Raw genomic sequence first — 25,750 nt, forward strand, 5'->3', positions numbered from 1 at the left:
ACCACTGACGTATCACGTAAATTTCTTTCGTATGGTTTTCGATACGTGAACGGACGTTATGATTCGAGCCATGATTAAATGCTGGGCTCGAATCGTCACATACGATATCGTATTACTCGTCACGTAAAAACGCCGTTTTCGGATTATGACATACGTGAGCGTACTCTTTATCCCATTCAGCTTCTAGGACTGACGGTATCACGTAATTTTCTTTCGTATGGTTTTCGATCCGTAAACGGATGTTACGATGCGAGCCCTGAGCTCGAATCGTAACATCCGTTCACGGATCGAAAAGGATACGAAAGAAAATTACGTGATACGTCAGGCAGTATAAGCTGAATGGGACAAAGAGTACGTTCACGTATGCCATAATCCGAAAAATGTGTTTTTACGTGACGAGTAATACGATAACGTATGTTACGATTCGAGCCCTGATTTTACGTGACAAGTAGTACGATATCGTAGGGATTCGAGCCCAGAATTGGAACTAAGTTGCTAGAATAAGGCATTTATATAAACTAGTTTGTGAATACGAGGAACTCTTCGCAGTAATACTGTGGGTCGCATTTAGAGACGTATGTGGGTGCATTCCAAAACGTCAAAATACAAAGCATCAGTATCTTTTATTTCTAAACCTCAGTAGATTGAAATGCCAAACGTGCGCAACCACAGTGAGATGCTAGTTTTCAACTAGGTTGCGCAAGTTAGTCTTTTTCTTCTAGTGCGGTTTAGAAATAAAAGAGACTGATGCTTTGTATTTTGACGTTTTGGAATGCAGCCTGTGTATTATAGATATCAACTGTGATTAAATGCTATAAAGTTGAAGATCAATTTTGAAGCACCAGTAACCAAGACTAGGAGGTAAATAAGCTGCAGAAATGGTTTAAAAACAGATTAAGGACCTTGTGCATACGATCATGGTTTTGCATATTTCGGTGGGTGCATTTGTAAATTCACAACAATAAAATACAAACGGTTGCCATGGTAGCAAGCAGATGCAATTCCCTGACCATTTCCACGATTTCCTGAACATCCCTATATTTTCTCAATTAAAAGTTTTCGCGGCAGTCTCATAAATGCAGTTGCCATCTGTAATAGCGTTTGAGCCCGTCAACGCAGCTGAAGTTCGGTTGCCATCCGTAATCGACCCGTTAAATACGTAAGTACATTGCGAATAAGATTACATGTGCGGCATATGAAGAGTTAAAATGTTTATTAAATATACATAAGTTGTATTTCCCTAAAAAGGAAAAATCATGGAGGACTCAAAATTTGCATGAATATTTTCAGGATCTACCTTTTTGTTTCTAAGTTTATAAGACAATTCCCTAATTGATTTAATAAATCAACCCTTACTTATTCGCATTAATACAACCTCCAATGTAAATATTTTTGTATATTCAGTCACATATATAAAAGTAATTTTTATTCTTTCCTTCACGACTTTTCAGAACATTCACTTATAATATACATAACTATGCATTTCTCTCAATTGTAATCGTTTTTTATATACGTTTATAATATTTAATTAAATGCAAAAGTTTTTGTTTTGTTACTTTGCATATTATTTTTACTATAGCTAAATACTTTTCATACGTTAAATGCGTGTGCATATAAACGAACGATAATGACGCTTGCACTTTAGTTTTACTTTTGATTTGAAATTTTGTGCAAAATTGTTTTCAATGGCTTACATATACTATATGAATATTAATGAAAGAATTGGCAGAGGTGTTTACATATGAACAAGCCGAACTTATTTTTGTATACTTTCTATTAATAAAAAGTTTGTTTGATCTACTCGCTTTCTTCATCCTCATCCTCGTCATCGGAGTCGGCCTTCTTGCTCTTTTTTGCGGGCTTTTTCACCGCTTTACCGCGCTTCTTTGTGCTGCCATTTGCCGAGCTACCACCATTGGCCTCAAAATCTTTTACCGCCTCCTCGTAATCCTCCTTTGCTTTGGCCGCTTTTGCTTCCCATTCCTTCAAAAGAAATACAATATTTAATAAGCATATTACATAACTGACATCACTAAATCCAACGAAGAAAATACACGAATATAGATTATCGCCGCTAATACTAAAAGTTTTGGTACTACTGAGCCATTTGCGAAATTATACTTCAAATTGCGTCAATGCATGTAGGGGCATTCACCCTTCCTGGTTGTTAGGTTATCTGGTTTTATTATTTCTTCAGCCATATATATAGCAGATTACTCGATAGCCAGGACGGCGTTACTGCTCACAATAGATCTGTTCGTTGAGTGCGCTAGTGTAAGGTTTTTTCTTTCACTAAACGCATGTCTTTACCTGGGCTAAATGTCAGATAGTGTTCTGTTCAGCACTCTTCTAGACTTTAGCTGCGTTCCTTATCTCCCAGAAATAGTCCGAAGTCTTAACTTGAAAATGACAACAGAAATGAGAGAGCAACTGTGACTCTTTTCAGTCCGAAGAGGTGAGATTTACCCTGGGATCAGTAATTCAGTATCATATCAAGTCACTAAATTTAAGATTAGCAATTAGTGACTATTTTTGTGACTTGAGATGATTTGGGTATTCAGTAGGAGTCACAAAAAGTTCACCAAAAATGTGTGGTGAAAACAAACACAGACAGTCAACTGATTGCGTTTATGTATGCCTTTTGCCCGCGCCGCCCGAAGAGACGCAATGGCCGAATGGTCAAAGCATTAGGCTGCCGGTAGAGATGGTCCGGATTCGAGTCCTCTTCGAGCGTAGAGGATTTTTTATTTTTTTATTAAGTATTTTTTTTTTTGATAATCTTTTGATTTTAATGTTGTAAAAACAAAAAATCATTTTTTTTAAATTGGATTTGTATGATTGAAAATTAAAGAATTTTGGTTTATTTTCTAATGAAATCGTTGAACAAATTTCCTGGCTCCATTTTTGCGTTTTTTTTTAATAAAATGGAATTAAATTTTTTTAATAAATGGAAGAAATTATCTTTTCCTCCATATTTTTATTTTTTGTGACCTGCTCTTAGCCAGCTGACAAATTAGTCTTATTTTTGAGACTAGAGACGTGAGAAAGCGTACTGAATACCAAATAGTCTCAAAATCCCAGTTCACCACCATGTCACTATTAGTGACTACCAGGGTTAGGCAAAAGAATTTTAGCTGGAAAAATCTTGAAAAGTGTCAAACTCAACTCAATTTAAATTAACGGAAATTAAAGAATACACGAAAAGTGATAATAACCTAAAAACTAAAAATTAATTGAAAATGGAGGCAAAAAATTATTGATATAGTGTTTATTGTGCTTGAGTGAATGTGTTTTGTACATACATTTATATTATTTGACATTAGTTTTGTTGTTGCCATTCTTTGGACTAAAAATTTGGTTTTTGACGTTCCTTTACTTTTCCAGTTATTCTTTTTTAGTGAGCGCATTTTGCTTACGCTCTTGCATTTTGACCCTTTTCAGATTTTAGTCAGAAAAGATAAGGAATGGACATTTTTAGTGCACTCACTGAACAGTTCTAATATTAAACAGTTAAAAAATTTTAGTATCAGAATCAGCAGCACAAATTTTGCCGGTTTTCTTGATGTTATTTAAACTCACCGACTTGTCCTTCATTGCACGCCACAGTTCTCCACCCCTTTTCGCTACTTCAGTGACTTTAATGCCTGGGTTTTCGCGCTTAATCTGTTCGCGAGCACTATTGAGCCATATCATGTATGCAGAAAGAGGACGCTTTGGTTTGTCAGACATATTGGTTTTTTTTATAGTTTTTTTCTCGAGCTTATGTTAAGATCAAACTGAAAATGGTATATTGTGCCTGTAATAAGAAAGATAATTCAGTAAACATATAAAGCCAAATTTAGCAAATATTAAATAAATATACATATAATATGTTGAGATAGCAATATCTTCACTATATAATTTGGATTCAGAGATCGCATTGCCGTAGATTTTACGAAAATCGGACTACGATGGATTCAGTGATAGGCGCGAATATGTAGCATTCTTCAAAATGAAAAAATTAATAAACTACGCGCGCTTTTGCTTATCTTCTAAGCAATACATAGACCAAATGAATGTACTTGAAGAGGATTTCTTAAAAACACATGTACTGCTTCAGCCGCCAAAAATCCAGCTTTATTTCTTTAAACTAAATAAACTTCGACCACAAATACTTCATAGGTTTATATAAAAACAATATTTTTAATCTCACCGAAACGGAATAAATTCAGCAACCTATGGGTGGAAATACTTGATTTAAACTGTACTATGAGAAATCGCTAGCGGCAAGATTACGCCTCTGACTGAGAAGTTGCGTTTGCACCGTAGTGGACTGCGGCGTCGAAGAGCTCTTTTATTGACTCGTTGCTGTTTACTCGCCACTTTTGCTAGTTTATTGCATGAACGAAAGACACAAGATCACGCGGGAAGGAAAGAGAGAAAAGTTATTTTCTAGCTGCCGAAATCTCGACGCCATCTTTGTTGCAAGAAGTAAACAACGAAGAGAACGTAGAAAACCGCGAAATTGTTGAACGCATGAATCATTTTTATTATGCGAATTCTTCTATAAATCACACCGTTGTGTTAAATTATTCTTTATCTTATGTGTACACACGTGGTCAAAGGCTAAAATGAAGAAAATTGTAGTAAAAAGCCACCACCAAATTGTAAATAACGAAGAAATGTTAACAAACGGCTAATGTCAAAATGGTTAAACTTTTTTCCTAAATGCGATTCTAACGGGCTACTCTCCTGCCCGCGTTATCTTGTATTTTTGGTTCACGAGTTTATTGGCTGTTTGGCCAAACAGGCAGTGTTGTCGTGGTGGAACTAAAGGCCCAATTTGACCTTTTTAAGCGCCAATACCCTATGACCAGACTTTTTGAAAATTTTAATTTTTTGACTCTATTCCAAATAATGTGCGACTTTTTCCCCTACGAAAAAATGCATCACTTAAAACTTTTAAAAGAAATGCAACTCTTCTTACAGCAACTAGATGTATGTTTATACTGCAACCCATGAACCAATTAGAACAGATCTGACCGGTTGAGAAGCAGCCATTTGTAATAGACATTGAGAAAAAAGTGTGTGACGTTCGTAATTTTGAAGCTTGCTATTTCTGTTTTGCTTCTTTCTTTATGTGTATTTTATCGGTGGTTTATTTCAGTTATTTTTAAGCGATGTTCAATAAATTTTTTGTGCAAATGTAATTAAAAGGAAGTGCGCGGTGATTGATGGCAAAACCGAGTACAAAATAATAATTTGGTTAGCACAAACAAGTGCTGCAAAATTGCTTGCATTTTTTCTTTGTGCTTCGTCTTCATATTCTTTGTTTACTTTTCAAAGAAAATAACATGGCGCCGAAATTACAAACGTCAGCCAGAAAATTACTTTTTTCTTTTGCTTCATCTTGTCAGATCTTGTGTAGTTGGATCATGACTGCAACCCTGATTTGTTTAAAGCTTGTCCCGCTATTTTCTTTTTAAATTCAACGGTTTTGTTTTATTACTAGTAAAGGCCTGTATGCAGCTCTCAAGAAAAGCAATAACTCCATATAAAATGACGTACAAGAAATGGCTAAGAAATTTTCTTGAGTCAAATTTCCTTAAGGCAGTACGCAGTTCTTAAGAAATTTACTACGCTTTCTACCACGGTTTCCTAAAGTTTTTTGTGAAAAAAGAGCACAAGGTAACCCAGCTTTGCAACAGAAATATATGCCCGATCCATTATTTCTTGAGGCAAGAGTGAGGCAACAGGCTGTAAAGTAACAAAAATGTCAAAATTCCTTGGACACACACGAAATAATGGCAATTTTTTGTTGACCGTTTTCTTGAGAGCTGCATACTGGGCTTAAAGAAAAGCATGGTGACCCATTTTTTCGTCAAATACCCCTTTTTTGCGACTCACTGATAATTCTCAACATCAACTCTGCACACATGTATCAATGCAATATATGTATATGTGAATGTACACAAACAGAAGCTACCCGAAAAATAAAATTGTAGTTTAAAAAACTAAAACCTCCCTATTATAATTGCCATTCGTACTGTCATCAGGTATGTAAGTTGAGAATAGAAATCGCTGCATCTTTTAGGCGCATCAATATTACATAGTTACATCCCGAGCTAATAAAAGGAAGGTAAAAACGAGCGAATGTGAGTCAAAATAGAAGCACAAATATTAGGTGCAATCCCTTATTCCTCGGACTAAAGTTAGTAAAACAGCCAAAAAATAAAAATTCGCTCAGAGCGGGAGAGTAACATTGAAAAGTATGGGATCGCTTCAAGAACGATAGAATACAATATTGCGCATTCCCGCAGAATGACATTTATGGCAACGGGTAAACAAAGAATATGGCGAAGAACAATGAGTTGACAGTTGTGAATTTGCAGTGAGAAAACGTGTTTTCTTCACGATTCACCAACTTCTCAAGCCATCTTTGAAAGAGCAAATTAAGCACAACGTTAACGAAAAATATACAACCACTCCTGAAATGTGTTCAAAAGAATAGGTCTTATTAATTAACTATTTAGAATTTTTGTGTTTGTATTGTAGGTGCCGAAAAAGTGATAATAAAAAAAATGAAAAAAACTGCATTCTGTGGCTTTATTCCTACGGCGGCTACAATTCAACACACGACACTTTTTATAAAGTTTTTATTACAAATAAAACGTTTTTTACTTTAGAACGCACGAATTACTTCGATTTTCACTTGAAAGTACACAATACGTTTGCACTTGTTTCTAAACAAAAAGTTTGTTTACGTATTGCCATAAACGTCAAAGTCGGCAAAACCAAAGTAGCGGCTTCGGGAATGCGCCACCTTCAGTTCATTACACCATGGGATTGCTTTCTATGCCGCAAATTTATTTTAAGCTGTCGTATGACAATTGTCAGTTTTATTGTTATGACCTACTGAGTAAGTGACAACGGCGAAACAATGTTTATATTGTGTTTTAAGCGCAGTAATTGTGACAATAGTCATATGATGAATTTTGTCAGTGTTGTGGGAATAGAGCGGTAAGACTGGTAACTTCTGACAGAGAGAACCGTATTTACTCTCTTTTTTGTCCTCTCAATAGTCAGAGAACCGAGTACGGCATCGATTTCCAGTAAAATCTGACAGATTCTGACCAGTGTGACCGCGGGCTTGTGAAAAATTGTAGCAGAAAAGACTTAAAATGTATCAATTTGTATAAATTTTTTTTCATTTAAGTATCAAAGCAACAATATGGAATAAAACCAATAATTTTTATGAAAAACCATTTTCCAAAACAATTTAACATTTATTGCACGAGCAAGTTGAAATTATTTCCTGAAAATGATTTGCGTAATTTCAGTTTGAAATTTTTATTGCCGAAAGTCAGATTCAGCAAATCTGCAAAAAGGACTTTCAGACTGTTAACACGGGAAAGTAGACTTTCGATTTCGCATTTTGACAGCAAAATGCGTAGAAAAGAGCTAGCATTGCCACGTTTAGCCACTCCTTTAGTCTGGTAAACTATGTTTATCCACAGCTGATTCGTAGCTTTTTCCTATAAAAAGAGTAAATTGTAACAAAAAATTGAAGGAACCTTATTTACTCAAATGCGTTATGCCTTTCACTAATTTAGTTGGCAACGCCGTTGATAGTTACGATCGGATTACAGCATACCGGATTCGAATTTTCGGAACGGAACTACGAATTCGTAACTACGAACTTTCGGATTACAGCATACGGGTGTATAACTTTTTTCGTTCTTTCCTTCCCGCGTGATCTTGAGTCTTTCGTTCATGGATGCTGTCGACTCACCGTTCGCCCAGCTATTTCCCCTGCTTAGGGCTTTTGCCAATTGATAGAAGGGAAATTTGGCACAGCAAAATTCAATTCAATTGTACACCATAACAAATTTTTCGACCACGTCCCACTTCGTAAGCTTCAATGTTGGCGAGGAGCGAAAATTTTATACTAAAATGTAATATCAGAATAAAAAGAATGAATTTCATCCACTAACTGTACTAATATGGGTTTTATGCTGATTTTCGGCATTTTTAATTTTTTTTAGACAATAGTGATAGACAAGATGGCGGGCTGTTAGAGAAAATACTACGAAACAAAGTGTTGTTGATCAGTCAAACAGTCTCTTCACGCTCCTATTTACACATTTTCACAAAGAGGGCGATTTGAGATTACGAGTTTAAGGGAGTACCCTATTTAAAAAAAAAAAAAAACATAGCCACCTTTGGCATGTACCGCCGTCATCGCCCAGCAGAGCGATAGGGCCCTGTCACACGGTCAGTATTTATTGGCGTGATCTAAGTATCGCGATTACGTTTGCAGACGTACTGATTTTAGCAGTCTGATTTTTCAACTGATTTTATTCATTCCTTTAATCAGTGCGCTAATGTCCTGATTTTTCAAAATTTGTACTGAACTTTCAATTCAAACAAAATACTAAGGATTTTCTTAAGGTTTTTACATAACGCTGGAACTTCCTTAAACTGTACTGTAAAAAATAAAAATAAAATAATTTAATTATAGTTGGCATGTTTCAAATAATGTGTGATATGCCCAAGATATTAATACAACAAAAAGATCAATCGTTTTATGAGCATACCGACGGGTCGTTACGTACCAGTTGCGATATGATGGAGCTTAAATTTTTTAAAAAGAATGCTGACGTGTTGCTAGTTATCTCGAAAATATATCTCAGTTTATAACTTACAATTCTTTTTTCACAATTTACCGATATTGTAAACGAGTTTCGCATACAAGACATACAGCAAGATACTCTTTCTTAGTTTAAAAAATTAATTTAAGCCACGAGGAATTAAAGATGTAGTTTCTAAATAGTGGTATTTTACCAGTTTGAAAAAATGTTTTTTTTTTTTTTTTTAATACCACACTCAAACAAAGTAACTGCGAGGATCTTAAGGAAAGTCGGGTCTACGTAACCGGAACAACCCAGATTTATATTTGGCCATGGACTGTCACTCCAGCAACACTCCCCAAAAACTCTTTGGGGAACTTGTATGCTGCTGCTGCTGCTGCTACAACAACAACACCAACACCAACAACAACAACAACAACAAAGCATAGGATCGATCTCACGATGGTCGGTTCTACGTTCACCAGATCGACCCGGATACTCCGGCCAAGGACCATCACAACCAACCAATTCGGGGACTACGTGCTGCTAACACAACAACAACAACAAAGCAGAGGATCTTAATGTTGTTGTTGTTGTAACAGCATACAAACTCCCCAAAGACTTTTTGGGGAGTGGTGCTGGAGTGACAGTCCTTGGCCAGATATAAATCTGGGTCGTTCCGGTTACGTAGACCCGACTGTCGTGGGAACGAGAGGATCTTAATCATTAAGTTTGCTTTGTGGTGCAGAGAAACCGGCTTCTGATTGAAATTTTTTAAAGTGAATTGCAAATTAAAAGTAAGCTTAAAATGAAATGTATAGACTTCTTTGACTACTTAAACACTGAAGATGGAAATGATCTCATTATGACTATTCGAAAATGTCATAAATATAAAATAATTTATTAGCTTCTGTGTACAATGATGTGTGCACTCAAGTGAATAACACTTTTATTTTTTATAAACTATATTTTATTTATATACAAAAATATTGTTAAAAAACAAGTGCTCTGGCGTTTTGAATTATTATGTTACTTAAAAATAAAAATGTACTGAAAAGTACCGATTTTTTAGCATGAAAAAGTAAAACGTACTGATTTCGCGCATAAAAAGTCTGGCAAACCTAACCTCGATATTTATAGACGGTGTAGCATTCAATATTGATGGATCGTGATCCACATCGCAAAATTTCTAAAAATTTTGAAATCTGAATCGCGCATCGCAATACCGTCAATAAATATTGAACGTTTGGCATTTTCAAAACGCCATATATTTCGTCAGTACATCTCTACTCTCATAATGCGAACTTCAAAAACATTTCGCTCTTGGCGCTTAAAACCTTTCAAAACAAATTGAAAGTATTTAATTCGTGTAAATTATTCGTATAAAATAAAAATATTTTCTTGTGATATAATAAGCGTGTAGCACAAAAATTATGCAAATACTGACGCGATAAATATTGAACATGTATCATTTGTGATACGGATGCTACATGTTCAATATTTATCGCGTCAGTATTTGCATAGTTTTTGTGGTGAACGATTATTATGACGCAAGAAAATATTATTTTAATTTTGTACGTGTAATTTGTAGATAATGCATTTCACAATTATTTTAAAATTTCCGATGTTAATTAAATTTTTTTCTATTTATTTTGAAAGGTTTTAAGCACCGAAAGTGAAGGCAGAGCGAATAAGTTTTCGATGTTCGCATTATGAGAGTACAAGATTTTTGAAAGTGCTACACGTTCAATATCTATTGACGGTATTGCGATCCGCGATCCAGATTTCAAATTTTTTTTTAGAAATTTTGCGATATGGATCACGTCAATAAATACTGACCGTGTGACAGAACCCAAAGAAATAAATATATCGCCGTGAAACGCCGGCGAGTGAGCTTCGCTTTCATATGCTTGCAAGTTTTCTAATTTTTAAAGCGCGAATTTCGCTGTAGTGAGTACGCCGTTCGCCGGCATTGTGCTCTTGCTGTTAAAGAGAAACACGAAATTAAACGAAAAACAGCCAGCTGCAATGGCGCCAATGCCGGCGTTACCTTTCTGTTTGTAATGTAATATATATAAAAATTAACAAATTAAATGGAAAATATGACAAAGTAAAGATGTTAAAAAAAAATCTAGCATCCCAATTTTCACCAGATCGGTTGGATCTTCAAATGCACAAACCCATTATTTATATAATAAACATGATGCAGTTACGATATTTGACAGTTTAAATATGAATAAAATCAAATCATCAAAATTAATTGGGCCCCACCGAAATATTTTCGGCCTGGGTTTTCCGATTACTCCGGGTCAAATGAAATATTTATCTAGCTCCCCCACCCACTTAAGTGTTTGGATTTTTGTTTTTTCATTGACCCACTATTGTTATTATGCGTAAAAGCTCCCATATTTTCAGAAACGTTTGCAAACTAAATGAAATCTGCCTTGTAAATTTGGCGCCAAAAGAGCTAGATTAGTCCACAAAAATGCGAGCTTATCGTGGTTTTTAAGAAACACACCCATGCCACTACAGTTTGGATATTTTGTTGTTCACGCCAATAATTTAATTAAACATAATAAGAATTGACATCCTAATACGTTCAGAAAACATTGGTCATTTCTTTTTTTTTTTTTGCTGGTAGGAAATTTGTTGGCGTCACTGAGCATCGTATGCCCGCCATTACAAATACCGAACAGATTTAATCGATATGAACGCAATTATTTCTAATGATAAACCCACAGAAATTTAGCTATGCGCACTACTTTTACTAAAAGATTTTTGTAGAATACAATAAAAATACTACATAAATCCGAATAAGAGTGATTAAAAGTTACATATGTGTTATTAACATATGTAATCCGAAAGCATGCTGCGATTTCGAGCCCTACCATGACGCCCTACCATTCATGCACACTATTTTTAATTATACTTAAAATTTTTCAACTATTTAAAACTTACCTTTAAATTTGTACTAAGTCGGTCACTTCAAATTAATAAAACTCACAATTTATCTAAATTTTGTTGAATGTTTAAAACGACCACAAAACACACACCTCCCCACTTCACTTCAAAATCGGAATGAATTTGCAGAACAACTGTACCTATACACGAAGCGTGCCTCAATTTGAAGAAAATGCACAACGAAAGAGAGTCGCCAGCAAGCAACGAATTCGCGCAGCGAGTTATTCAGCCAGAGTTGTATTCTACACAGCAAGTGACTCTCGATTTACATGTACATTACACGATCAAGAACTTGCTATCAAGTTGCAATGCAATAACACCAGTAAGGGAAAAGTTGGCGCAGTAGGGCCATTTTTGAAAATTTCATTCATTCCCAATAAGCATTTAGATTTGAGTTCAACTTGAGGTTAAGTTAAGAACTAAGGTATTTCTGAAACCTCCAACGTTGTTTCTCAACAGTACCTCAAGTGGAGGCTCATATCGTTTTGAGCAAAAAGGGCATTTTTCTTTGTATGAAAAAAGGACTATTTCTCAAGTTGAGAAAATGCTAGTTCTCAACTTGAACTCCAATGCAATTCTCCAATTGGTCTCGAACATTTCATTTAAATACTGAAATTGAAATATTAAAATACCTTAAACCATTTTGATTAAATCGACATACACAAATGAATTTAAACATTAATTTTTCATTTCATTACTCCTTTTGTATTATGTAGTTAATCAATATCGTATTACAATAATTCCCTTCATAGTACACAGTCCGACAGTAATTTTTCCACTTGATTCACTTGGCGTTTCGTTTTCTTTCAAGATTATTTGAGGATACTTTGAAGATTATTTACTTTTTGTTGGTAATTTTCCTCTTTATATAGCTTAAGTTTTTCACTTGATAATTAAAAATTAGTTTCTCTATCACTTTTTACGTATCTGCGCATCGCACAGTAGGAGATTAATCCATACGTACATTTAAATTAAAATATTTTGATGTATCTGTATAAATACCACCAAATGAAGTAAAAAAAGACAAATCCGAAAGTGGTTTAGTGGGAATTTTGTTTTTCTGTAGGATTATATTCAACAATTTTTATTGATTTTTCTGTAGGATTTTACGACGTTACCAAAGAGCGAGAAAAGTTAAAGTATAGTTGTTACTCCCATTAATAATTTTTTTTTATTAATGATAATTTGTTAAAATCCTAATCATCATAAATTATAAGTTAAACACCTGTCCTATCATTATAAAAATTATTCTCATAATTATCTTAATTACTATTTTCATCATGAACATCACCCACATCATTACTTTTTTTGGTAAATTTTTATATGATAATGAATACGAATTGTACAAATTTTCTCTTCAAAAATTATCTACATGTTTTTATTAAGCGTAGAAAGTAACTTAGAATATATAACCTTTAATAAAAATAATCATCATCTTCAACTTGCGTCATTGTCATCACTATCAACATCTTCATCATCGCTATAACTGGCCGTCTCCACAGGATAAAGTTTATATCTTGATACATATGTCAGAATATAATTTGCAAATGGAGTCTGCTCATTGCTCTTCGAGAGCAATATATATCAGAGCTTACATTTTCATTTGCACGAAAACTTCGTGACTGCAACATCATTATTAAGGGTATTAATCAAACCTTATAAATGCATTGTAAACCGTATAGACTTATAATTGTGTAAACCTTATAAATGAACTGTCAAAATTTGTATGGAAACTCGTTTACACATTTCTGATAAATTTATCCAGCGATTTCACTGAATAAACTTGATAAACTGAAGACAATGCAACTCTGTCGCAATTCTAGCTATGTTTTCTTAGGCAATAATCGGGATCCGCATACAAATTTTGCATGCAAATTCAACAACGATATGATCCTGATAGAGATATGGTTCAATTATTATCCCGTCTGTTTGTTTTGTTTCACTGATAATTAGCAAAGTTTGGTAGCCGTGACAAATGAATTCATACACAAACAGACATTCTGCCATTGTTTCTTATAACTTGCTTCAAATAAATAGCCTTTATGTTATATGTACATTTATTTAAATAGATATCTCGTAAATATAATTTTTTCCAATTTAGTGAGGTAGTTTCTATAATTTCTTTATCCCCGTGCTAGTAGTATAAAGTTAGTGACACTGCGCTTTATAACCAAAGAAAACACGGCTATTGTCGCATGTGTAAACGAAAAGAGAGTGTGGGTCGTTCATGTAACAGAGTGTATAAACTTATAAGATTATCTGCTTGATAAAGTTATCGGTTTAGATGAATACCACTATTATTTTAATATAAAAGCAAAAATTGAGCTGTTTCCTGTAAAATATTTGTAATTATGTATTTGGTTGTAAAATAGCTTATTTTTAAAATTTTTTAAGCGATTAAATCCGGCAAAAATACGTTTTCGAAGCTATCATACAAATGCTTATATCAAGATATAAAAAAGCCCACACAAATATTGCCGCTGATATAACTTATATCTAGCGACCAAAATGACAGCTGGGCAGCAATAAATTTTATCCTGTGGAGACGGCCAGTAAGGCTGCATAATTAACAACTGTTGTGCTTCTTTCGGCAAATCCTGCAATTTTTTTTGGGCAGTTTTCTCATAGAGCCAATTTACACGACGGCTTTTCACCCTGCGTTTTTGGCACGTTCTCTTTTAAAAAAGTCTTCGAAAATCCTCGTGCATTTGCACGATGACTTTTTCTTTGCGCCGTTTTTTGCGTATTTTTGACATTTAAGCGTAAAATCTTCTTTGGTCAACTCTTTCGTCCTCATTTTTAAAGCGGAGGGAATCCACCCAGGGTGAAAAGTCATCGTGTAAACTGGCTAATACTTGATACAACAGGGTCGGAACTAATCAAAAGTCTATTGAATATATGCTCATTCGTCTTTTTTTTGTTGTACTTGCGAGAAAAATGTTTTCTGTAGCTCTTAAAATCTTTATTTCGCGCCTCTAGAGCTTCTTCTGACAATTGACCGATAGGCAACAAAGCTAACCCATGGATGACATATGAATGTATATGTGGAGTGTTGGTTGCATTTTATACCATTGGTAACATTTAACAAAATATTTCGCTGTATTTAAAGCGTAGCTGCGAAACTTTTCACCTCGATTTGATGGCCACTAGAAATAGCTATAATAATTGTGTGCATCATTTTAATTAATTTGAGATCAACCTTTGTTATTATTGCTGACCTCTCGGCAATTTGAAAGAAACTCCTAACCTGAATTTTTCATTATTTCATAGAGGATTTGACGAGTAACCCAAATGATATTTGAGCTCAATCCTATAAAGAAAATAATAATATAATTAGGCCTTTAAAGTTATGGTTATTCTCCGTTTACCCGTCTACCCGTAACCATATTAGTTAAAAATATCATCCCTGTCATTATTTTCTATTCACTGCACATGACATTCTTGCATAGAAATATCAACACTATAACCAATAACAAAGATTATAATTAACACTAAAATTTGCAATAGGCACCATTCTTTACGGTTTCACATATACCCTATAAACCATTGGACAAGTAAATTACGTCATTCTAAGCTATTATTGTAAAATTTAATATACATACTTTCTTTGATACATGCAAGTACTAAAAGTTTCGCCTTTTAAAAACAAAACAGTATTTAGCCTACTTTTGATAATATACGTGTGTACCTAATAGTTATGCCGTATATAGGGTATAGAATTCACACAGGCTTCAACCTCCGTTAGAATTGTAGCGAATTCTTCGTAAGTCAAAACAGTGGAGTCTAAGGCATACTTGGTATTTGATACGCTTTATACCAGCCTCCAAATAACCATCCATGTGCGGGGCGCTTGGTTGGTTAAAATGCCAAGTAGTTTGAGCGTTAGCAAAGTAACTCGTCAGCTTGTCGTCACCGATGCATCGTTCGAATTCAGCACGCAACTCCCTTTCGGTTCCGACAAAATTAGTGCCATTGTCGGAATAAACGGGAGCGTGCAAGGCCTTCAGGGATGCCCTTGCTGAGGCTAAGACAAAGCTTGGGAGAATATGATTAAATTTATACAAGGCAATATGAACAGGAGTAGGGTAGCTGAGACCTGCTGGACCAATTGGTTCTTGAACAAAGAGCAGACGCTGTCATCATCAGTGAACCCTATAGAACAAAGGAAACCTGGCATGTTGACCAATCAGGCTCGGCCGCGATATGGATTGCTAACCCCAACCATCGCGCAGAGAGCAGCGGGGTCGGACGCTGCTACGTCTGGGTTAAAATGGCGCAAATCACTCTGGTACCGTCTCCAAACGACACAGTCCTTGTCTTCAGGGAAAAGCTCGAAGACCTTGAAGACGAATTGCGCGACATAACCGGTCACATAATTGTTGCTGGAGATTTCAACGCAAGAGGCGTGGAATGGGGTATACCCCAAACAGGGGAAGACTGGTCCTTGAAATGGCAGCCCGCATTGGCCTGACCATCCTCAACACCGGATCGACCCCTACATATCGAAGGCCGGGTTTTGGATACTCTATCCCTGATATAACCCTGGTCTCAGAAAGTCTTCTTCGAAGGGCCGACGGATGGAGAGTGATGGAAGACCTGAGTTGTAGCTACCACAACTACATCACCTTCCAAGTCACTGACACAACGCGAGGGCAAACACGTAGTATCCCTCGCAGGAAACTAGGATGGAACCCGTGTAGGGTTGATGTTCGCAAGTTCGATATATCACTCCTAGCAGATTCCCAAGGTATTTCACCCACAACGGGAGAGATCCACAACAGGGAGTCTTGTACTAAGCTGGTCGAAGAAACCATGCGCTGCATTCACCGCTGCAAAGCCTCAATGCCACAGAGAAGAGCATGGTCAGGTAAAAAGCAGGAATACTGGTGGAATGACCAAATTGCAGAGCTGCGAAGGGCCTGCCATAGAGTGCGGAGACTCGCAACGCGCCGGCCTCCGAGGCCTGTTGTATGCATGGAGTCGAAGACGTCGATAACGATGTTTAACAGCAGACTAGTGTTAACCAGACATTGAGTAACCGGCCCTTAGAGTAGGATTTAGAGCTAAATGCGCTAAGGGCCGGTTGTTCAATGTCTGGTTATCACTACTTGCCGGTTAAATATCATTATCGACGATTTCGACATCATGCATATAACATGTGATCGATAAAGCAGTCGTTGTATCTAACCTTAGCTTCTACCTCCGATTTGTGCTAATCAGACATTGAACAACCGGCCCTAAATGTGCTTTTATGCGTATGCAAAAAACAGGCCATTAGAGTAGCATTTAGAGCTAAATGCGAAAAATGTGCTTTTACGTGTAAGCAAAAACAGCCCATTAACTTGAGCTGCTCTGCACTTTTTTCGGTTTTTTTAAAAAGGTGTTCGCACAAGGCGATTTTGCGTTCACCTTACGCAGGGTTGCACGAAAAAAAAGTTGAATGGCGAAATGTTGGCTGGCGACCAACTCTGTTGAAAGCGATTAGTTGAAAGGCCGTCCAACCAAAAGTATAATGTAAAGTTGAACAATGCAAACGCCTTTTTATGGCGAATATTTTTTTATATTTTGATATTTTTAACCATACGATTTTTTTTTCGTGCAACCCTGCGTGAGTTGAGCGCAAAAGTTGCCTGAAAAATCGCCCGTGCGAAAGCCCCATAAACACAACTATATAATAGTGGTGTTCTTTTAGATACAAATTATCCAGTAATTCTCCAGTAACTTAGTTTCTGAGAATTCGCTCTCATAGCACAAAAGTACAAGAACGCAAAACCAGTAAGAATTTGCAAGTTTTACGAACAGCTGATTAATTTGTTGTTTATTCGCAGCTAGTTCCTATTAAAACAATATATATTATATTTAAATAGGTTTATTTTGTCAATTTCAACTATGAAAACCTCATAAACATTTCTTCTATTAGTTTTAATTCCACCCAGCAACATGCGATCAGCTGTTTTTCTCACTTGCAAGTTCTTACTAGCAAAAATTTATCCAGTAAAAACTAGGGGGAAACTTTCCAATATGGCCGTTCGTTGAAGGTGCGGTGGGCGAAGGCGGAGTGGGCGTGGCACCTCCAACCGACCTTTTTGGAGAGGGCATGAACCGCCATTGACAAAAATGCAACCCCGGACCACCTAGGCCCCCTATGGTTCCCTACGGACCCCTTAGAAAAATGGCCAAAAATCGCAATTTTTACTTGCGTCCACAGTATTTTTGCGTAGAATTCCTTTCTGCGTAGGCGGCCTTCGGCCGCGCTTAGGGATTATAACCCTTACTTCGTAGAATTCTCCTTTTTGTGTGACCTAACTGGGGCTACCGCCCCAGGATGAGGTAACTAGAATTACCTTGCTATGTGGTAAACCTGGGGCTGCCGGCCCAGTGATGTCTATTTTGGTTACTGGGTGTTTTATAAAAATGTCTTGTATATAAAAATGTGTATATAAAAATGTATTGTGCAAATGAATATTTAACATTTTTCAAGCGAATAAACGAAAAAGAAAATTGTGATTTTTGGCAATTTCTCTAGGGGGTCCCTAGGTGGTCGGGGTTTGCATTTTTGTTAATGGCGGTTCATTCCCTCTCCAAAAAGGTGGGTTAGAGGTGCCACGCCCACTTACCTTTCGCCCACCGCCCCTTTAACGAACGGCCATAAAGGAAAGCCAACCCAAAACTAGCAACTTCCCCTCAGAAAGGAATGTCAATTTGCGCTCTCAATTTCCCCTTTCTTACAAGTTTTTTGGGTAAAAGAACACCAAAACGTGATAGTTAGTACAAACTGGTACAAACTATCGCGTACAAGAACGCTACTAATGTGGTCAGTAGTTTTTTGCAGGAATTAAGCTGATGCCAGATAAAACTTTGTAGCTTTGCGTGACATTTATAACTTTGCCAGCAAAGCGCCAGACGCAAAAGGTATGCCACAATGAACGCCAAGAAAACAATGTTGTACCGCTTTTTTTACTCATCAAAGTTGCTGTGGATTTTAATTATTTTGATTTAAAATTATCAGCAATGTAATTAAGTTTTATGTTTCTGCATGAAAACCCGAATTTGGACGAAACAAAATAAATATTAAACCGGCTGATTGTCAAAGCGCGCAAAAAGATGGGAGTTGACCATCTTTTCGCTTCGCGCTGCCGCTTCAACGATTTATGTGGCATGCTTTGTGCATTTTCATACAATTCATCTTATCTGTCAAAGCGAATCTGTCACGTAAAGCGAAGCAAAAGTTTTATGTGGCATCAGCTTTACATCATAAATTGGACAAAAATAATCGATTAATTTAATCGAGTGATAAATCGCTGCCATTTCTAGCTATAGTAACTTCTACAGACAACCGAATTATTAGTTTTATTAGCATTAAAAGGTAATTCTCACTAGGAATATAACCAAAGCAAACAAGATGTACAAACCAACTGACCATGGGCTTCCTGAAGACTTTCGTCTCACTAACTTTTCTACTCTACGCGGATGAGGATGCAAGTTACCTGAAGAGGCCCTGACCAAGTACCTCCAGGAAACAGAAATCTTGCACAAAGTAGCTCATGACGAAAACAAAAAAGATAAAGATGGGTTTATTGGTTCTGGAATGGACTGCGCTGTGATTCCGCTATCTCGACACAAAAATTATTTTCTCGTACAAACTGTTGACTTCTTTTATCCACTAGTGAATGATCCGAAAATTATGGGTAAGATAGCTTTGGCAAACGTGGTAAGCGATATTTACGCTGTAGGCGTTACAACTTTCGACAAGTTAAATATGCTTGTAAGCGTATCAACTGAATTTTCCGAACTGGAACGTGACGTTATAATACCACAGATAGTTGAGGGTTTTCACGAGTCTGCTAAAGAGGCTGGGTGTCGAGTTCATGTTCAGAGTATATCGTTAAACCCTTGGTGCATAATTGGAGGCATTGCGAGCTCGGTATGCACTGAGCCAGAGATTATAATGCCTTCAAATGCCAAGGAGGGCGACGCCATTGTCCTTACAAAGCCCCTAGGCACCCAACTGGCGACGAATGCGTATCTCTGGATGGAGGAACAAAATGAAAAATATAAACGAATATCGGCGTGTTTAAGTGATGATGCCATATCAAAAACCTCTAACATAGCAGTTGAGTCTATGACGTTCCTAAACAAAACGGCTGCCGAACTTATGCACAAGTATGGAGCACATGCTGCTACAGACGTGACTGGGTTTGGCTTGCTTGGACATGCAAAGAATCTCGCACAGTTTCAGAAAAATAAAGTAATGTTTGAATTGAATACATTGCCGATTATTGCAAACGTACTGACTATCGCAGAAATACTTGGGCAAGATCGAAAGCTAAGAAGTGGCAAAGCCGTTGAAACATCTGGTGGCCTTTTAATATGTTTATCAGTGGCTAAAGCTAAAGCTTTCTGCGAAGACTTCAAAGCACTAACCAAAAACAGACAGCAAGCTTGGATTGTGGGTAGAGTGAAAAAGTCGGAAAGTCGTGACGCTTGTCTAGTAGATAATGTAACATTTTTAGAAGTAAACCAATAATGTAAATGAGAAACTTTCATTTTTATGTAATCAAATATTACGTATACCGTTACTTTAATATACATATAACACATTTGCTGCAAGAGTCTCATAATCCTAAAAATCAAAAAATTAATACATCCCAATAAACATTTAGGTTTAAGCTCGACTTGAGGTTAAGTTGAGAATTAAGGTAATTCTTAAATCTCCAACGTTGTTTCTCAACAGTACCTCAAGTGGAGGATCAAGTTGAGAATGTAATTCTCCAATTGGTCTTAAACATATCATTAAAATACTGAAATTGAAATAGTAAAATACCTTCTACCTTTTTGAGTGAAGCGACATATGTACATAGATGAATTTAAATATTAATTTTTCTTTTTATTACTCCTTTCGTATTATGTAGTTCATCAATATCGTATGACAATAATTCACTTCAGTATACAGTCCGACCGTAATTTTGCTACTTGATTCACTTCGCGTTTTATTTTCTTTCCAGATTATTTGAGGATACTTTGAAGATTATTTACTTTTTGTTGGTAATTTTCCTCTATATATAGCTTTCGTTTTTCACTTGGTAATTAAAAATTTGTTTATCACTTTTTACGATCTGCGCGTCGGTTAGAGATAAGTTGGAGAACGATGTTGGATATCAACTTGAGAACTATGAATTTCTCCAAGGTTGAAGAAATATTTTTTTGGTGTTTATTGGGATATTTTGTTCAAGAGAGCTACTGCTAATCGGTTTCCGCAGCTATGCAATTTTTACACAACATAGAATAATAGGTAGCGGTCATTTCTGCATACTAGACTTTTTTTGCATTATGACACTCGTGCAGAAAATTTGCCATATTTTATACATATCGATGGTCCTCTGCAATGACATAATTCAAAATTCAAAAAATAAAACCCCCTACTACTGTTAAGCGGCTTTTTCAATTTTGAAGTGTGTCGTTATTGAAGAGAACCACCGATGTGTACATACCATAGAAAATTTCTTAACTATTTTTTCTCCAACTACGTAATTAGTTTGTTACATCCTTTATTAAAAGACAGTGTTGGAGGAAATTCTCATTTGAAAAATCCTAGAATTTTTTGTAATTACTATCTATGTAAACGAACCAATATGTTATGTATCGCCTTTCTATTTACATGAGGACCAATTTATTAAGGAAACGATGTGTTGGTTTGTACATATCTTGTAAAATTTTTATATATGACTGACTAGCATCTGATAGTTAATAATTCAATTAATGACGAGATTTTCATAAAGATTTTGTATCATGAAAATCTCTGATGTAATGTTGATTTTTACTTTATATGCTGTTATGCAAATATGAGCAGCTTTGTAAGCTAGTATGAAATGCAAACAAGTACTAATCTACGATATTCAATGGATGACGAGATTTTCGGAAAGATATTAGTATCATGGAAATTTCTGATATATTTTTGATATCAGCTTTAGTATACGTACGTATTCCTCAATTAATAAAAACTAAAATGTACACATGTATAATTGACACAAAACTAAAGACTTTTACTTATAAATAATAAACATCGGATTTGTAGATTCATTAGAACATATCGTTAGCTTAATTCACAAAGGCCCTAACCAACACTTTTTATACCCGAGCGCACTTGTGCACAAGGGTATTATAACTTTGTTCACATAACGGTTGTTTGTAACAGGCAAAATGAATCGAGATACATATAGACAAATGTATACATAAATGATCAGGATGAAAAGAGAAATCGATTAAGCGGTGACTGTCTGTTCGTCCGTCCGTCCGTCTGTCCGTCCGTCTGTGCACACGATAACTCGAGTAAAAATTAAGATATCTTAACGAAACTTGGTACGTGTACTTCTTTCGGGCGTAGGACGGATGGTATTGAAAATGGGCAAAATCGGACAATAACCACGCCTACCTCCCATATAACGGTAATTTTCAGAAGTACGAAAACTGCGATATTTTAGTAACTACTGAAGATTATTAACTCAAAATTGATATTTACAATAATTTTTAGACGAAAAATAAGAATGTTATAAATTTTTGAAAAATGGGCGTAGCCACGCCCACTTATGGATACATGTGTATATCTTGGCAACCGCTGCACCGATTTCTTCCAAACTTGGCACAGTTATTGGCCTTGGTACAGGATACCAAATGGCCGAAAATTTTTAAAATCGGGCAATAACCACGCCCACATCTCATATAACGGTAATTTGGAGAAATACGAAATCTTCGATAAATCAGTAAATATTAAGGCCAATTTATTCAAAATTGATGCTTCAAACAATTCCTTACCAGGAAATACGTCTATAATAAAATTTTGAAAAATGGGCGTGGCACCGCCCACTTATGATCACATATATGTTATCTCGGTAACCGTTCTACCAATTTGTACCAAACTCGGTATTTTTTTTGTGCTTGCTACATAAAAGCAAAACGATGAAAATTATTGAAATCGGACTAAAATTATGGTTTTTCATATAACGGTACATTTTAGAAATGCTTGAAACGTCAATATTTTGAAATTTAAGGACGCTAATTTACTCAAAATTGATACACCCCGGCTTACCATGTAGCGGTAGCTTTCGGAAAGGTGAAAATCATATATTTAATATTTGCGCCGGGTATTTAATGTTCGGCTCCGCCCGAACTTAGACTTTCTTACTTGTTCGAAACTGAGTTTTTCACAAATTTTGGTAGATTGTATTAAAATACACCTTCAATAAAAATTGTGACGTGTTAGTACCAAAACAACGGAGTTACATACCACTTTTTAAAAAGCCCTACCCGTTTTTGATACTAATTTTATAATGTGTTTGCTTGTCCTGTAAAATAAAAAACAAAAAGTTGGTTAGGGCCTTTGTGAATTAAAGTAACGATTTGTACATACGGATGCGTTAAAAAATTCATCAAAACAACCTCTGTGCTTTCTGTAGGTTGGAATTTAGAGTAAATTATAATGCCGAATTCCCACTTGGCATTGAAATGACAAAAAATGTCTGCCATTTAAAAAAAATGCCATGTGGAAATGAACTCAAGGACTTTTCACATAATGGGCCGTATACATAAAACCTAAGCAAATACATTTTCTTAAAATTTCAGACCTTTTACTCGATTTTCTCAAACAAATTTAAGTGAAAGGTATGGAATTTAAGTAAAAGCAATTGCTTATTTTTTATGCATACGGCCCATTGACACGATAATTTTTTAATGCCCCACTTTTTCATATTTTTAATGTTTGCCATTTAATACCTAGTGGAAATCCAGCGTAAGGACTGACTTTTTTATTTAACTTTCATTAAGATGGCGTCATGAACTACTCCTATTAATGGCTAAACATAAAAATATCATTTGTCAACTCAATAAATAAACAAAATCGTGGTACAAAGCTCAATAACAATATTCAGCCCTATTGGGCGTCCGCACACTGGACTGCTCAGTCCACCTAAAACCGGTTTTGTGTGGATAAGAGGGGGAAGAGAGTTCGAGTTCACCTCGTTCATTTCAGTACGCGAAAATCGCGGATTGACGGTGGACTGACACGCACACATATACTACGTTTATGCGGCAGAATTCATGAATTCTTCATTTCACGAATTCAAAAATGGTCCCTGTTTAAGCGACTTATGCATTTCCCCGCATAAACAAAGAACAGCGAACACACACACGCACTTGTATATTGCACTCCCGCCCAAAACCAAGTGCAGCGAATAAACACACGCACTTGTGCTTAAAAATAATTCGTTCGTTCTTCATTGGGTATGCATTTTTTAATGCACTTCTCAACTGCCGCAGAACAAAACCTACTAAAGTAGTTAATTGCTGGCACTCCAAATTATGCTCAACAAACTTGCTTGATGCATCACAACTCTCTCGGAGTTGTCTTACGGGGCTCTGTATTGCCTTCGGCATACAGAGGTGGTACAAGAGCTACCATTGGCCACAGCGCCTACCCAATTTTTGAACTTAAATAAATAACCGGTGCTCAACACTCCGCTTGACGCACACCCCCAAAAACTCTTACAGAGTTTAAGCGGCAAAGCCACAGCGCTACAAGCCGTAGGGACTCTGCATGACTTACAACCATGCAGAGGTGGTAACTGATGGTTATCATTGGCTCCGACGCCTACCCAAAACATTTTTGCTTTAATAAATTTTTATGCAAATACATTCATCCTGGTCCTGCCCTCACACTGAGTTATTCAGTCCCATTTAGGCATAGTTCGCGCAATCTTCCGTAGAAATTGCAAGATTGGAGACTATGGATCTTCCTTTAATAAAACCATGTTGGTTTGGACTAATTAAGCTGCCATTATCAGCAATTTTTCGTTAATAACACATTCGAAAATTTCTGCAATTGTGGTTAACTTTGAAATTGGTATATAATTCTTCTTTCTTCTTAATTGGCGCTGTAACCGCCTAAGCGATTTTGGCCGAGTCCAAAACAGCACGCCAGTCATTTCTCTTCTGTGCTAACTGACGCCAATTGAAAATGCCAAGTGAAGCCAAGTCCTTCTCCACCTGGTCTTTCCAACGCAGAGGAAGCCTTCCTCTTCCTGTTACCAGCATCGCGGCCCGCGTTGAATATTTTCAGAGCAGGAGCGTTTCTGTCCATCCGAACGACATGGCCAAGCCAGCGGAGCCGCTGAATTTTAATTCGCTGCACTATGTCTATATCGTTGTAAAGCTCATACAGCTCATCGTTAAATCGTCTGCGATATTCGCCATCACCAACGCGTAAAGGTCCGTAAATCTTTCGCAGAATCTTTCTCTCGAAAACTCCCAAGAGCCGCCTCATCAGATGCTTTCATTGTCCATGCTTCCGCGCCATACACCAGCACAGGCATGATGAGTGACTTATAGAGTGTGATCTTTGTACGACGAGAGAGGACTTTACTTCTCAATTGCCTACTCAGCCAAAAGTAGCACTTGTTGGCAAGAGTGATTCTCCGTTGGATTTCAAGGCTGACATTATTATTGGTATTAATGCTGGTTCCCAAATAAACGAAGTCGTCTACTTTTTCAAACTTGTAACTGTTAACAGTGACGTGGGTGCCAAGACGCGTATGCTCTGACTGTTTGTGTGCTGACAGGAGATACTTCGTTTTGTCCTCGTTCACCACCAGACCCATTCGCTTTGCTTCTCTATCCAATCCCGAGAAGGCAGAACAGACGTAGCCCTTGTTTTTACCGATAATATCGATGTCGTCGGCATACGCCAGCAATTGTACGCTCTTATAAAGTATTGTGCCTGAGCGGTTCAGTTCTGCGGCTCTTATTATCTTCTCCAACATAAGATTAAAGAAATCACACGAAAGGGAGTCCCCTTGTCTGAAACCTCGTTTGGTATCAAACGGCTCGGAGAGGTCCTTCCCTATTCTGACGGAGCTGGTGGTATTGCACAACGTCATTTTACACAGCCGTATTAGTTTCGCGGGGATACCAAATTCAGACATCGCGGCATAAAGGCAACTTCTCTTCGTGCTGTCGAAAGCGGCTTTGAAATCGACAAATAGATGGTGTGTGTCGATCGTATTCTCGCGGGTCTTTTCCAAGATTTGGCGTATTGTGAATACCTGATCTATGGTGGATTTTCCAGGCCTAAAGCCACACTGATAAGGTCCAATCAGCTCGTTGACGGTGGGCTTCAGTCTTTCGCACAA

At 36.6% G+C, this 25,750-nt stretch overlaps 2 protein-coding genes across 2 annotated transcripts; one reads left to right on the plus strand and one right to left on the minus strand.

The window, feature by feature from the left end:
• Positions 1 to 1,387: 1,387 nt before the first annotated feature.
• On the minus strand, positions 1,388 to 11,717 carry LOC118744394 (high mobility group protein D). The gene is made up of 3 exons (XM_036477393.1): positions 11,568 to 11,717; positions 3,580 to 3,796; positions 1,388 to 1,983 (listed from the first exon to the last, which is right to left on the minus strand). Exons 2-3 carry the CDS (start codon positions 3,727 to 3,729, stop codon positions 1,798 to 1,800), a joined length of 336 nt encoding a protein of 111 aa, XP_036333286.1. The 5' UTR covers positions 3,730 to 3,796; positions 11,568 to 11,717; the 3' UTR covers positions 1,388 to 1,797.
• A 7,135-nt stretch (positions 11,718 to 18,852) lies between these two features.
• Positions 18,853 to 21,603, plus strand: LOC118744391 (selenide, water dikinase 2). The gene has a single exon (XM_036477387.1). The coding sequence runs from the start codon at positions 18,973 to 18,975 to the stop codon at positions 20,095 to 20,097; it is 1,125 nt and encodes a 374-aa protein (XP_036333280.1). The 5' UTR covers positions 18,853 to 18,972; the 3' UTR covers positions 20,098 to 21,603.
• The last annotated feature ends 4,147 nt before the right edge of the window (positions 21,604 to 25,750 follow it).

This window comes from Rhagoletis pomonella, unplaced genomic scaffold (genome assembly GCF_013731165.1).
Source record: "Rhagoletis pomonella isolate Grant_MI unplaced genomic scaffold, Rhpom_1.0 Rhpom_scaffold_00008, whole genome shotgun sequence".
NCBI lineage: Eukaryota > Metazoa > Arthropoda > Insecta > Diptera > Tephritidae > Rhagoletis > Rhagoletis pomonella.